At 32.4% G+C, this 14,466-nt stretch overlaps 1 protein-coding gene across 2 annotated transcripts in view; it reads right to left on the bottom strand.

Moving 5' to 3' along the window:
• LOC119635374 overlaps positions 1-14,466 on the bottom strand; it is a 69,973-nt gene that overhangs the window by 2,895 nt on the left and 52,612 nt on the right. Inside the window, exons 9-11 of one of the 2 annotated variants that reach the window (XM_038030171.1) lie at positions 13,620-13,936; positions 13,276-13,554; positions 10,101-10,208 (exon numbers count right to left, since the gene is read on the bottom strand). In XM_038030171.1, coding sequence (XP_037886099.1) covers positions 10,101-10,208; positions 13,276-13,554; positions 13,620-13,936 — 704 coding nt within the window. The remainder of the gene's footprint in view (positions 1-10,100; positions 10,209-13,275; positions 13,555-13,619; positions 13,937-14,466) is intronic. The other variant, XM_038030173.1, reaches the window with a different exon arrangement.

Below are 14,466 nucleotides of genomic sequence, written 5' to 3' on the forward strand. Positions count from 1 at the left end.
ATTTTCTACATATTATTTATGTAATTTTCTGCTTTAAAGAAGTGAATTATTGGATGGATATGTGGTTTTATAAAAATCCACACAAAACTCCACATTGGAAAGAAAATATCTGGAAAAGGCTTAGTAAATGTAGAATCTTGCTTATGAAAGTAATACGCTTTTCATCAGTAGTCGATTTATCTTCGTAAATGGACTGTGTATAATTTTCGATGTTCTATGACCTACACCACTCGTGGTACTTTGTGCGAACGAATTTAACTCTCAGAAGGGCGTAAGGTAAGTCCACCTTTCATTATACCGATCGATTAAAAATAATTTTTTGTCTAGTTATCCGTCTGTCCCTCTGGCCGTATGATGTATGTGCTGATATTCTTTCATTTTAACCGACAGATCGCCATATTTGAGGCACATTAATATAATTTGCAACATTAATGTGTTTTGTTCCAAGCCGAAACCCTATCGTAAGTGTATTGAATTGGACCACGACAGACCCCGTATAACGCCTGACGTCGAAAAATCGTTATCCGAAACAAAGATTAAATTGTCAAAATTCCTCGACAGGCATCGCTGAGTATTAGTATATTGACATTCTAAATTGTTTTGAAAAATTTGGACCAGATGGGGGCACTTTTTTAACCCTCTCTCACATAAACATTCCCACGAAGACTTAACCTGTATATGGTAAAAAGTCTAACTTTTAATATACCATGGTGGGGACAATTGTAGTTTAAGATGATATTCAACTGTCGTAAGTTGGGAGGCCCCGGGCATGAGACTAAGATTTCTCGTGAAAATTGAGCCTTAAATTAAAAAAATATTTTCGTAATGATAGCTGGTCCTTAACAGCGCTTAATCATAGAAATTAAATGTACTCAACGGTAACGAGGATTTATTTTTAATATTTATTACGAAAGTAGGTGAGTGATGTACGGCAAGAAATTATTTTTGTTGAGGGCGCCCATGGACACAAAGCATAAGTTTTCGTGTATGATCATGGAAATAAATGAAAAATTGTATTTTGCGAAGTCGTGTAGGGTCTCTAATGATCGATCTTCCCCGACTATAACGTTTTTACTTGTTTCGTGTTTTAGTTCTTTTTTTTTTTTTTTATTGCATACATTCAGCTGAACTGTTGTTTTGTTCTGCTTTGTTTTCTGCGCCATCAAATTTGTAATTGAACAAATTCATTTAAACAAAAACAAAAAAAAAAAAAACAAAAAAAAAAAAAGGGATGCAGAAAACATCAAACTAAACAACAATAGAATAAATGCACCTACTCGAACATAAACGAACATAGTGCTTTTACGTGCATACAAAACCATATATACATTTTCACGCTGGGGAAAAAAAGAAATGCTAAACTTTAACTTGCAAACATTGTAAACTACCCGCACATTTGCGTAAGCCAAAAAGTATTTAGGTCGTATTTCCAATAAAACATAGCTCTTAAGTGTATGTTTGCCTGTTTGTTATACACTCCGCCTATCTATCTATATATTGGCAATTATTCACACTAAAACACTAACTATGCATATAAATAAGCTACCAACACAACAACAACATAAACAACACATTTTTTAAACCTCTTTCATAGCTGAACTAAAGAAAAAAAGAGAAAAAAATACTCATAAATTCACTTGAGCATCATATAATTGTTGTTTACCTGAATTTGTTTTTACACAAGCAGACATGTATATGAATTTAATTGCATTTGCAACGTGTATACAGAACGTATCTAGTTTTTTTTTTTTTTTTTTTTTTTATATATATATGCACATATTTATGCATCAAATGATTTTCTTCTTTTTTTTTTTTCTATGACAGGTTTCATATATTTATTATTTACACTCGGTATGCCAGCTAAATAAAGTAACTTTTAATTTTGGTTAAAAAAAAAAAACAAAACTCAGTTTAGCAAAATAACATAAGCATGCAGTATTATTATGGTTTTAAAAAAGAGGTAATCCAAAGTTTCATATGCTAATAATAATTTATGTAAAAAATTTAATTTTATACGAGAACTTAGATGATATAAGTTAAAATTTATGATTTTATCAAAGTTAATAGATCACTCATAACGTTGTTATCATATTTATGTGTTTACGTAACTAGAAAGGTAAGCAAAGCATTGAGTGTTTTGTACATAAAAATGTTTTAAATATTGATAAAGAAGATAATGAAATTTCATTCATATAAAATAAAATAAAACAAAAGAAATATGATATATGCAAGTTTTATATTGGATGATAGTAAGTATAGTTTAATATATAGATATTACTTTTCCCATTGTTGTTTGCTAGTAACAATAATAACCATGTTTTAATTATATTTGTTAAAATTCGTTTAAGCATTTTCGAAAAATTGCTGCATGTCAGAAGAAATACGTGCGGGGTTGTCACATTTCAAAAAAAGGAAGAAAAATTGGGATCAAAGTCCCTAACATTAGAAAATGTAAGCGGAACCATTCTCTTCTGCAACATTCTCTTCTACAAATAACGATTGCCATGTAAGATAGAGTAAAATTCAAAGAGAAACTGAGTATGAACATAATAGTCAGACGACGCCGACTATTACATACCCTACACATCTTCGCCTAATGTAATTGTTAACTCGATTTGGTAACAATGCACCAAAAAGGACACATTATTTTCATGCGAAGCAATAATTTTCATGAAAGCCCACATATCTGAAGTTTGGACTTTCTCTCCATATGAGTATTTACGTTTCGTGATAGTGCCTATAAAACAGTAAAGCTACGTGATCAAAATTCATTATCGTTAATTTCTTTTTTGCTGAAACGCTACTATGAATTAATTTTATGAGACATCTTATATGGAGCGGCTTCAAAAAATAGACCCATTTGGTTCGAATTTAGTCCACTTATTAATTTTTTATTTAATTACTATCACGAACAAATTTTCCTCACAAACAAACTACACAATTAAGCTTTTTCGGCATATAAAGGTTTACGGTTCATGAGAATTCTTATATGCTATGGTATCCAAAAAATAGACCTACGTGGTTCAAGTTCGTTGACGTAGATTTCTTTGTCTATTTACTATTATGAGCCAACTTTCATCATGAAATATTGTAAATTAGAATTTTTTACCATATAAAGCCTCAATTTCCGTAGGAACGATAATGTGAGAGGGGGTTCAAAAAATTGCCCTAACCGGTCAAAGTTTTCACCACAATTTAGAATGCGGATATACTGACTTTTGCCGAAAAATTTTGAAGAATGCAATTTTTTTTCATATACCAACTTTTCGATAACGAAGTGGTCGAAACGGTGGACCGATCCGAACAATTTTCAATAGCGTTCTTGGACCGTTTGGACCAAAGTACGTCTGCGTACCAAATTTCGTCAAAACATCTCAAAAATGCGCACTGTACCTTGAACAGAAATGTACATGGACAGACACCAGACGGACAGACAGGCAAAGATCGGTTCAGAAAAATATTCTAAACCGATTAGTATAATAAAAGGTGGGCCTACGCGCACTAACCTGCACAGATGGGTATTTAAAGGCCCCCCTTGCCCGACTGTAACGTTGTTACGTGTTTTAGCTGCGTTTCTTTGCAGTTTAATGCAAAATAACTGGCATTACCACAAACACTTTTTATTGCCTTTATACTTTGATACAAGTGAAATTTATATGATAGCACTTTGACAAAGCTATCTACACCTGAAACCGGGGGAGAAATGAATACGTTCGTATACATTACAAAGCGACTAATACCGAGAATTTATTTGTGCAGCTGATAAATTTTAGCTATAGTTTCATGACAACATTCTGTAATGCAATTTTAAATAGTTAATATGTTGAAGATAACATTTTAAAGCCAAACAGGACACTTTCAACAAGTTGATGTAAAACTTTTTTTATTTCTTTTTTTCATACAAAAACCAATATTTTTAAAATTCTCTACGCACTTCCCCACCTACAGACATATAGATTAAGCAACTTATTTTAAAATACCAATGTGGATGAGTTATACTTCTTCTCGCAATTTCTTCTCCTAATTTTAAAATGCCTTAGACATTTGTAGCTCCTTAGGGGAATAGCTCCGGGGCATTGCAATTTTTTAATATTTGTCAAAAAACATATTTTTCCAACATTTCCATATTAATCTTAATAAAATCTTTAAAAATATTATTATTCTGTTACGTTTTTCTCCATAAAGAAAAAAAACAAAAATTATCACAAAAACGCTTTCTTTAGGCACTTGTAATGACTTCACCCTTCACGTTAAAGATGATAAAGCTGCGGAAGTAATTATGGTTTTAAGTTTTCGTTTAATATGAATTCTTATTCGTTTTAAATGTGTCAAGCAAAACATTTCACTGCGGATGTGATTTTCTTAAAAAATTCACTTATCACTTTCAATGGTTCACAAACTGAATGCTTACACAGCATGTACTTTTATTATATACCGGTATTTTCATTAATGTAAAATAAGAGAAAAAAAAATTATCTTAAATTTCTATGCCGACGTATATATATAGAAAGCGTTGCGAATATGCTTGAACGACGGATTTTCATCGTTTCTGCAAAATTGTATTTAAGTCAAAGTGGGCTTAATTGAGTGAACAAGACCATTAATATACCCTTCACCGCTTGTTGTTGTGTGCAAGAGTGTATTCAGTTTTCTTGCAGATGCACGCAACAATCAAAAGAAGTTTTATTACATCGACTGCTTCAGAATCCCTAAGCTTGCCTGTCCATTTTGCGGTCCTGTTTTCTTAATTTCAACCTACAGATCGCAAATTTTTTCAAATATTTCGATGAACGTTGATACACCGATCGCAGGGTGAACCGCACTGTAAATGATTCATATTTCCATTTTTGAGATCACTCCCGCTGTAACACTTTATTTTGAAAAATGGTTGTGTGAACAAAAGTATTAAGCGAAGTGATGCAGGTCATTTAACCTGTTGGGCCTTGGCCCACTATAATGCTTTTACATGTTTCTTCCCGAATTTTGTATTGTGTACATTTCGAATATAAGCCTTGTTTTACGATGCAGAAGATATTTAGAGAAACAACTATTGCTAGTAACAGTTGTGCTCACGCCGAAATTTGCTTTCGAATTATTTTATATATTCGTCTATAAAAGATGAGTTTAGTAAATTTGCAAAACTTTGTGCTTTGCAAAACGTTAACTACGCACTTTTGTAAATGGATGGATGTTATGTACAAGTTAGTGTAAGATTTGAAGTCGATTTGTTCACCTGTCATTGCTTTTATGAATGCTGTGTTATTGCTATTAGAGAATTCGAATTGGAATTGAAAAATATCTTACTTTATCATGTTTCAAAATGATCTTCACCAATATGGAAGCGAAAACTATAGGCGACCACGTAAATCAACTGAAGCATTGAATATCGTATTGATTGATACCTTAACAATCGGCATCGGTTAACTTTTTATTTCTTGCCTTAGAAGAATAGCTTGCTTCCAGGCCGAATGATAGAAGAGTTTTTAACATGCTAAGACAATGTTAAAGCGCTCTTTAAAGATGCTCTCAGTTTATATTCAAACATTACTTAATATAGTTACAGATAGCAATCGCTTTGTATGCTCAGTTTGTTTATTTGTAAAATAAAATCTAGCGAAAAATCACTTAGTTTATTCACTCTTTTCAAATCGTTGCAAAAGTTTATCCTTTGAAAAATTTCGCGCAATTTCTTTGAATATTTAAAGAAAGCAAGCAAGAGTAATGGGACAAATCCGAACGGGTTTAAAACGAATTTAAGATACCCTCTTGTGACTAAGCATGTATTAGTAAGTAATGCGTTTATAATAAGTTAACTAAATAATTGTTAAGTTTTTTTTTATTTTTTTTTTATTTTTAATATTTTTAAAGCTAATAAAAATATTATCTCAAGTAAATAGTACAGAATTTACATTAAGCATGCACATAATCCACAGATATCTTATAAATATAATGCTATGAATTATAATGTTGTCAAAGCTTAAAATAAAAAACTCACACAAATAATCTGCATCAGTGGAACACAACACAATCGATGTAAAAGAGAATGAAAGAAAATTTCAAGTCAATGTTGTAAAACAACAAAATAGGAAAATAAGATTTTCCGCCAGCAGACATAGCAGTTATTTGCTTTTTAACAAGAGCATATTATGTTCGCCTTGATGTGTATGTTTTCATTTTAAAAGGAATATTTCAGAGATTTCTCAAAGACCGAAAAAGGAACACAAAAAGAAAAACAATAATTTATTTTTCCAAATTCTTCTTTTTTTTTTTTTGTAAACTGTTGGCTGACAGCAAGATAAAAATGAAAGAAATCTTGTGAAAATAACGATGTAATATCTATATATATATATATATATATATATTATCAGGTAAAACGCATATAATACATTTATATATGTATATAGATTAAGAAAACAAATATAAATATGGTTTTGATTATTTTTTTTAAAATGAAAAATTGAAAAGTTTTTTCTATTTTCTTCACTTGATAAGCATTAAAAGTATTAGGAGAGTGCTGCACTGTCTGTTGTGGGTTGTTAGCAAAAATGAACATTTATTACCTCATGGGCATGTTGTTTACGCATAACGAGTATTTTAATTAAAATATTATCTACCCACTAGCCATTCTTCAACATAAAGAATATAAAGCTAGAACCTAATATTTCGGATATCGTCGTCATAAGAAGGAAACCACTCCTGCTCAAACATATAACAAGTTCCTGATTGGAACCGGTGTTAATGAGCAGGATTAGTATTTAGTAATCGCTGCGGGAAGAGTAGAACATTCCAGTTGATTACTATGAATTTTACCGTATAAGGCCAAAATCTCCCTTTTTCGGCTTAATTGCATCAGTCGTTGTTAGTAACATTGTTTGGAGCAACTCATAACACAATACATCCCTAACCTTCCCGGCTTTCCACATCGCTCTTCACCTTCATAGTATATCTAAAGGGTTTGTCTGTTCTGCCTCAAAGTTATTTGCGCTTCAGATATCATGTAAGGAGGTACAGTTCATGACATCTTATGATTCAGCAGAATTCTTCTTTAAATTACGCAGAAAGAATCATACTCTCTATCGATGCAATAAGTTATATATATATATATATATATATATATATGAGAGGTTACAGTTCTATGTAACATTCTCATAGTACTTGTAGAGTGTTCACTTAGAACTTAGAAACTTCAGGTGTCCTTAAAGTGTCTCAATAATTTTAAACCCCACAATGCTTCTGTTGCAAGGATATGGTGGGGTTGTGTGAATGTATACAACACCTAGAAACTCCTGAGATAGATTCAGTTTTCATTATATCGATACTTTGTCCGTCTTGTTTTCTTGTATTCAACCTGTAGGTTGAAATTTTTGAGAGACTTTGATGCAATTTGGTGCACCAGCTTGTCTTGGCCCCAAGGACGAACGCTATTCGCAATGATTCGAATTAGATAACTTTTTCGACCACTTTCACATATCGCACTTTATGTTAAGAGTAATATTTTGGTGTATGGTATTTAATAGCAAGCCGTACCGCACTGTAGCATTTTCACTTGTTCAAAAATGTAAATAATAATATAAATTCAAGTGAAAAGCAACACAACAGACAATGCAATGCAACAAAGTAATGCTTATGTTATACGCACACAAATATATCTTTTATCCCTTTGTGACAACGTTGAACTCATCCGGAAACTTTTTACCATATCCAGTCTATATATTACGCCTCCTCCACAAAGTAGACAAGGAAAACAAAGTATTGATTGTGGCTTAATTACATGTTACCTTAACGGTACAATTATTTGCACTCTTCAAAAGACACACAAAGTTTACCGCAATAATTCCGAAAGAATTTTGCAAAGAATTTATTAAGGGCAACATTTTGGTTTGTGGTAAAAGGTATGAAAAGAAGAGGAAATTTAATAAACCTTCCTCATTTTAATGTGCAAGAGCTTAAATTCATTTATGTACATGCATATGAACAAGAATGAAAAGCATGAACAACTCGCATATTATACGAATCTGTTTAAAGTTATAAGTGAATGTAAGGAGACGAAAGAAAGAACATTATGCATGTAAGGATGATGCACAAGTATCGAGCATTTATCAATTGAAAATTTAAATGTAAATCACTTGAGAGTCTAATGATGTCATCATAGCGTTTGTAGTCTATTTTACCATAATCATAAAATATTTATTATTGAACGAAAGGTTTAATAAACCTTTTTTTCGGTAAAATTTTCAAAATAAAAAAGTTATGAGATGCCAATTAAACTTGAAAGTTCTGTGGAAATGTCTATCAAAAGGTCTTACTCATGGGAGAATTGCGCTTTTCTTTTTTATTTTTAAAATTTTATAGTCATAATCTATAACTGTGTTACAGCATCCTTTGGGAAATTTAATGACGAACTTATGATGAATTTATGAATGATATAGTATCGCACTAAAATTGAAGTCATAATAAGAATAAAATGTTGAAGAATTTCACAGATAAAATCCATACATAATTAAAAAATCCTATAAAAATCCTTAACAAGTGTCCTTGACAAACTATGCGGCTTAACAACGGGTTTTAATGGCGACTGCATAGAAATCCCTTATCTTTACCATACATACTGATAAATAACCATACTGACGACATTAAATTTCTGTGATCATGGAGAATTAGATTCACCGTACGTTGGGATTTGAGAAACTAAATATGATATGAATAATGTTAAGAATAAAAGGTAAGTCGACAAATTCGAATTAAAAAATTTCTAAAAAAAAACTAAGTTATCATATTTGCACCTTTTACTGACATAACTCGCACAATTTCTCACTAAAGCCCTTAATTTACTTTTAAAGACGTAGTTGTAGTTATCGAGTTTTTTCGCCATACAATGCAGGCGGAAGAAAAAAATATGTCAATAATCTTAACTTACTCTGATTTAGAAGAAACAATGGCAAGAGCCAACGTTTCCCTAATATATTATCTGTTCGCGTTATCGTGACATTCCCATCGTCTTCAGTGGTTAACCTAGAATTAGCTTTCAGCGGCAATAGTGACAAACACCATCTCAGCCCAAGAATTTCTCAATCTTCGACCCCGATATATTTCGCATATTATTCTCGTCTGTGATCTACGTACTTGCCATCTCCCCGGTTTCTTTTCGTTTCTACAACGACTCGAAAGTAGAAGTCCAAATTTTCCCCCACTATCTCACGTGCTACTCATCGAACTTTTGTTCGTACCTAGCTTTAAAACTATTCCCCAACGATGTTGTAAGATAAAATGTGTCTCCTCTGTCTGTCCTCTTAAATTTTCTCAAAAATTTCGTTGATTTTGTCAATAAGTTATCGACCAAAATGAGGGAAGACTTTGACAAACGCGTCGTCATGGTACTGGCCTTGAACACAAATCCTAGGAATTTTCGCATGGACTTGCAAAGCGCTATCGCCTTACTCCAAGCGATCTTGTGAAATTGTAACGATTTAGCTTATTTTCATTTTCATATATGATTTTATTCTTGAATTATCGATGAACTAACCCTTTTCACACGCCCCATATACTATGGTTTGATAATGACTTCGCGAAAATTACGCTACTCTGAAACCACCTATTGGAAGAAAAGCTATGACTTTTTTATTATTATATTTTCTGAGCTGAGCTTTCAGGGCTCGTGGACGAATACATTTCAAAGGGTAGGTAACGGAATATTCGCTCGATAATCTCTCTAAAGATATTACCTGAAATCACAAAAATAGCTGTCTACAATTCCTGCAAAAAGTTTTTTCATTGTCTACAGCAAAAGTTTATTTTGCTAGAGAAATATGCAATTGTAGGGAGTCCATTTTTCGTCTTCTATAGAAGACGTTCTTCCGTTCGTATAAAACGCTAGGAAAAGTGCGTGAATGTATTTCTCTGCTTTGTAGGGATTTGAAATTAAACTTTTCAATTCCTCTTTACTTTCTGCTTTGTGTATTTATGTTTTTAATATATGTTGTTTATAGGTTAATATATGTTAATATCAAGCAACATGCACTTATCTCTAAATCTTTATCAGTAGCAATGTTTATAATATATGAAAAGGTGAAACAAAGAAAACTACATGCTTTGTACTTTACCATTAACAGCGAACTGGGTATGACAGACAAATCAACTGCCGGTATAGATGTCAATAAGCCACTTGGATATTTTTTCAAACGACTTGGGAAAAATGTTGATTCAACACCCTGTTTTATAATGTGTTTTATAAAAGCATAATTAATAGCCATAGGTAGTTTGAAATATTTCATTTAAACCGTTTTAATTATGTAATATAAAGTAAAGTTTTCATAATCTTTTCGTTTTTTTTTTTTGCAGTAAAGGGTAAAATTTAATATATTTAATAACGTAAAATGATTTATTTATAACTGTCTGTACATATAGTTAAAAAATTTATATTTTCGTATCTTCTGTAGCCTCGACAACTGCTTTTCCTAGTAGCATAAAATTTGCAAAAAAAATCTTACCCATAGAAGCTTTACTTCGATAAATATTCGTGCACCTTAATACAGGTCTTTAAACTTTCAAATAACTCTTTGCCACGTCTAACATTTTGTTAAAATTATTTAATATTCATGTTGCAGCTAATGAAGCAAAATAGTCCCATAACTTTTTCGCGTTATTTATATGCAAAAACGTGACTGAAACATGAGTGGATATTCATTGCCTTTCAATAAAGATTCTTTCTAAGCTTACTAAAGCACTTGCGAAAGTTTCTCCAAACAAATGACTATTATTTAAAGAAGATAAATGCGGAAGAAATAGTGCGGATTGTCAAATAAATGCACAGACGATCAAGACGTCAAGCAGACAATGGAATGAGGGGCAAAAAATCAATCCACGAACATTATCGCATTCTATTATCACATATTCTAGAAACTATTGGTTAGCAAGTTAGATAGTTAGAGATAAGCAAGTTATTTTGATTGCCTTTGCAATTTCACTTAAGCCGCATATGCTCTATGTGCAACGTCCTTGTACAATGAGTGGCTTCCCCGCTCACTATTAGCTGCTGTGGCTATCTTCTTTTCCGTAATGCTACCTTATCCATCCCTAAGTTAGCATTAATAGATGGTAAGCAAACATCTGGATTTTAAGGTCATTTTACGAAAATTATGATATTTTCATATGATGTTATCCTACTTTTTTTTAACTTAAGCCGAAGCCAAAGAAATAAACGACCTATCAAATAGCCGCAGAGTTAACAAACTACAAAATGGTTTATAGCACATTATACGCACATTCTGATTGCATTATAGATAGGCTGCGCATACGCATATAAATAATACATCGGTTAATAATTCTCGGTAAAAAAATAGTTGTCCAAATCCAATTTTCTCGATGGTTTGCTTCACGCGTGCTGCAATTTGTTAATACGTCTCTAACGTTTTGTTACGTTTCTTGACGAAGGATTTGTCAAGACCATCAAGATATGTTTCAATTTCTTCATTGATTTTTTCACTTGATTCGAATATTTTTCTCTCACTCTTTCAGGTGCGAAAATATAATAGTCGTTTGTAAATCAAGTATGGAGAAAAGAGTTAGATAAACATTAAAATTCAAACTCCAGCTCATGGAAGCTTGCCTCTGTATCCATCGAGTTGCGACAGGGTGGATTTGTTCCATTAACAACTTCCGCATGGACAAGTTTTCGTGCAAAACAGTAAACGCACTGCCTTTCAACATCTTTCGGATATCATCCATCGTTTTCACGGTGATTCACTCTTCGATAAGAGAGAACAATTTTCGGAATTTTTTTGACAATTTCTCTTTGGCAGCCTCCACGTTCGCCATTATTAGTATCCGTACGGTACTGTATAAAGTGAAAGAATCACTACAGCTTTCGGCATAATATGTATGTTATAATATTTGTTTGAATGATATTTTGCTCGTAAAAAAGCAATTTAATCGGGTATGGAGTTGACATGGAGTTTTGATGGGCGTCATTTGAATGTTCCCAGTTTCTAATGATGTCATGGATTTTTCGTTAGAGACGTCATCTACATATCAATCACGAGAATTGTTGCCCGATACATACATATATATATATATACTTTCTTATTTGCGCCGATTTGAGAATTTTTTGATTAAAAATTTTTGCGAAACTATTTTTAAAATGCCGCATCATTTAACTTCTGAGAGGAATGGAGGAAAATTTTTGAATACAAAAGTAAATTAACAGTCGAAAAAAGTCCTTGAGCCTTACAGTCAGCCATATTCCGCATTATTCTTGATTTGGAGATGCGACTTTCTACTAACGACTGAGTTTTAGAAAATTTGCAGCCATCGAATTTTCCGCGAAACCCTCAACAGGAATGCCCAACCAATTTGGTTAAGAAAGACGTTTTAACGAAGATAATTATTTAAATAATTTTATAAAGTAAAAGTAGTTTGTATTATATAATACAATCATTAAAGAAACAGTGTATGCCAAACGATTTGGGAATTTTGTGCTTTTCGTTTGCCGCCTTTACACTCCATAGGATAAAAGGCACATTACAACCTGAATAACTTTCGAAAAATACAATTCCACTCATACATATAAGTTTGCATATCAAATAAATTAAAATTACATTTCGAATCTTTGTATTGCCGTATATTGAAGTTTTAAGGTGGTTCTCTACGGAATTATCTACTTCATTATATGAGCTTTTGAAGTAAACAAATGCATTCAGAGTGCAATTCTTTAAATTCTTTAAATGTTGATGACAGTGAGAATGATTTCATTTTAGAAAAAAATTCAAAATTGAAAAAAATTCGCAATTTAATAGATGATAGTCGACAAAAGTGTAGCTATTGAAGATATGGGCGTTTCGATGAGAAGCAGTAAAAACATTCTAATGCACAAAAAATTCTTTCGCAAAATATTTTTGCACACATATGAAAAGGGTAAAATTACAAATTTTTTTGGAATATTTTTCAACAAACGCAAACAACGAAAACTAAATTTCCAATATACGATATAGGATGCAAAATTTTATGAATATTCGTAGAACAAAATGGAAATTTAAGAAGCAAAAGAAAAAAAATTGTACATAGTAATGGGGGAAAGGATTTTGTAGAAATGCTATTGTTATCTTTGTTTATCTAACGTGAAGCTTTCGTATGCGAAACGATGTGAATTATTACCCATATTTGGTTATTTCATCTCTCTTCTATTCTTCTTTTCTTTTTTTTTTTTTCTTGCTTTACAATTCCATTAATCAAATAGGTATCAGTAGAGCTATTTATTGGCAAAGCTACTTATTTGCTTACCTCTAACACAACAGCTTCCAACGCTGGTTGTGAGATATTTTTCATTGTTGTATGATTGAGTTTAGGTGCGCTGTCGGCACGATTACGTCCCAATGATTGATTTGATGTACGATTGTCAGCCTTGCTCAGCACAGAATTATTTGAGGATTTGTGATTGATTTCCAAAGCTGAACGTAGAATGTCAACCTTTGAGGCACTGCCAATGCCATGCTTAGGCACACGTATTGATTCAACGTTGTAACTACTACGTCGTATAGATAAATGATCATGTATATCACCCTAAGGACATTAAAAAAAAATGCATTCATTTCGAATTTTTTTATATGAACCTTATACACACATACCCTTGAACCTCTAGGCAATGACGTAAGACTACCTATTTGATTGTATTTTATCATTAGACTTAAACGCTCCAATGACATTGAAGTCCCTTGCTCTTTAGTGGCGGGTTCAGTAAGTTTATCCGTTTCACCTGTTTCCACTCCTTCACCCTCATCTTCGGATTCTTCCATATTATGATCGAATTTTCGCAGCCACACCAAGTGTAAAATTCCATAAGCTATACCGCCTACTACCGCCAGTAAACCCATATAACGAAACGCGTCTCTTGTACCGAATTGACCAATTAGTAGGCCTCCAAAAAAGGAACCGCTACCACGTCCTTAATGAAAGTTAAAAAAAAATAAATAAATATAGTATATAGGAGTAATGCAAAATTTATGTGATTGATGGCAACAAGCAAATAAAGAAATTCGTCGAAAGTTGACAGTGTGGCGACAAAGTTTGCCTACCAGAGCCTGTTATTTATTTCCATTAGGAACATTGAAAATCTTTTATTTTTTTTAAACCTTGCCACAAGTAATATCTCTAGCCAGATAACATTTTCCATAGGTCGATGTCTTATACTCAATCTTATCTGCTTTCTTAGGGTCTATCAACTAGAAACTGTCGCCTAAAAAATAAAACCTTGCTTACTTCAAAAGAAGGGAAAAAGTATTGTCCATTACCAGCTGTGCATTTTTCGTATAGCTCGACTTCAGAATTGTCGAAATCTTGCTCAAAAGGTTTGTGCGGTATCGATGCAAACAGATAGTAGTCCGATCAAGCGACGTCTATTGAATACGATGAACGGGGAAATTCATTCAATTGAAGTGCTTTCACCTTATATTCAAAAAATTCCCAGCGTATTCA

Source organism: Glossina fuscipes, unplaced genomic scaffold (assembly GCF_014805625.2).
Source record: "Glossina fuscipes isolate IAEA_lab_2018 unplaced genomic scaffold, Yale_Gfus_2 26, whole genome shotgun sequence".
Lineage (NCBI taxonomy): Eukaryota > Metazoa > Arthropoda > Insecta > Diptera > Glossinidae > Glossina > Glossina fuscipes.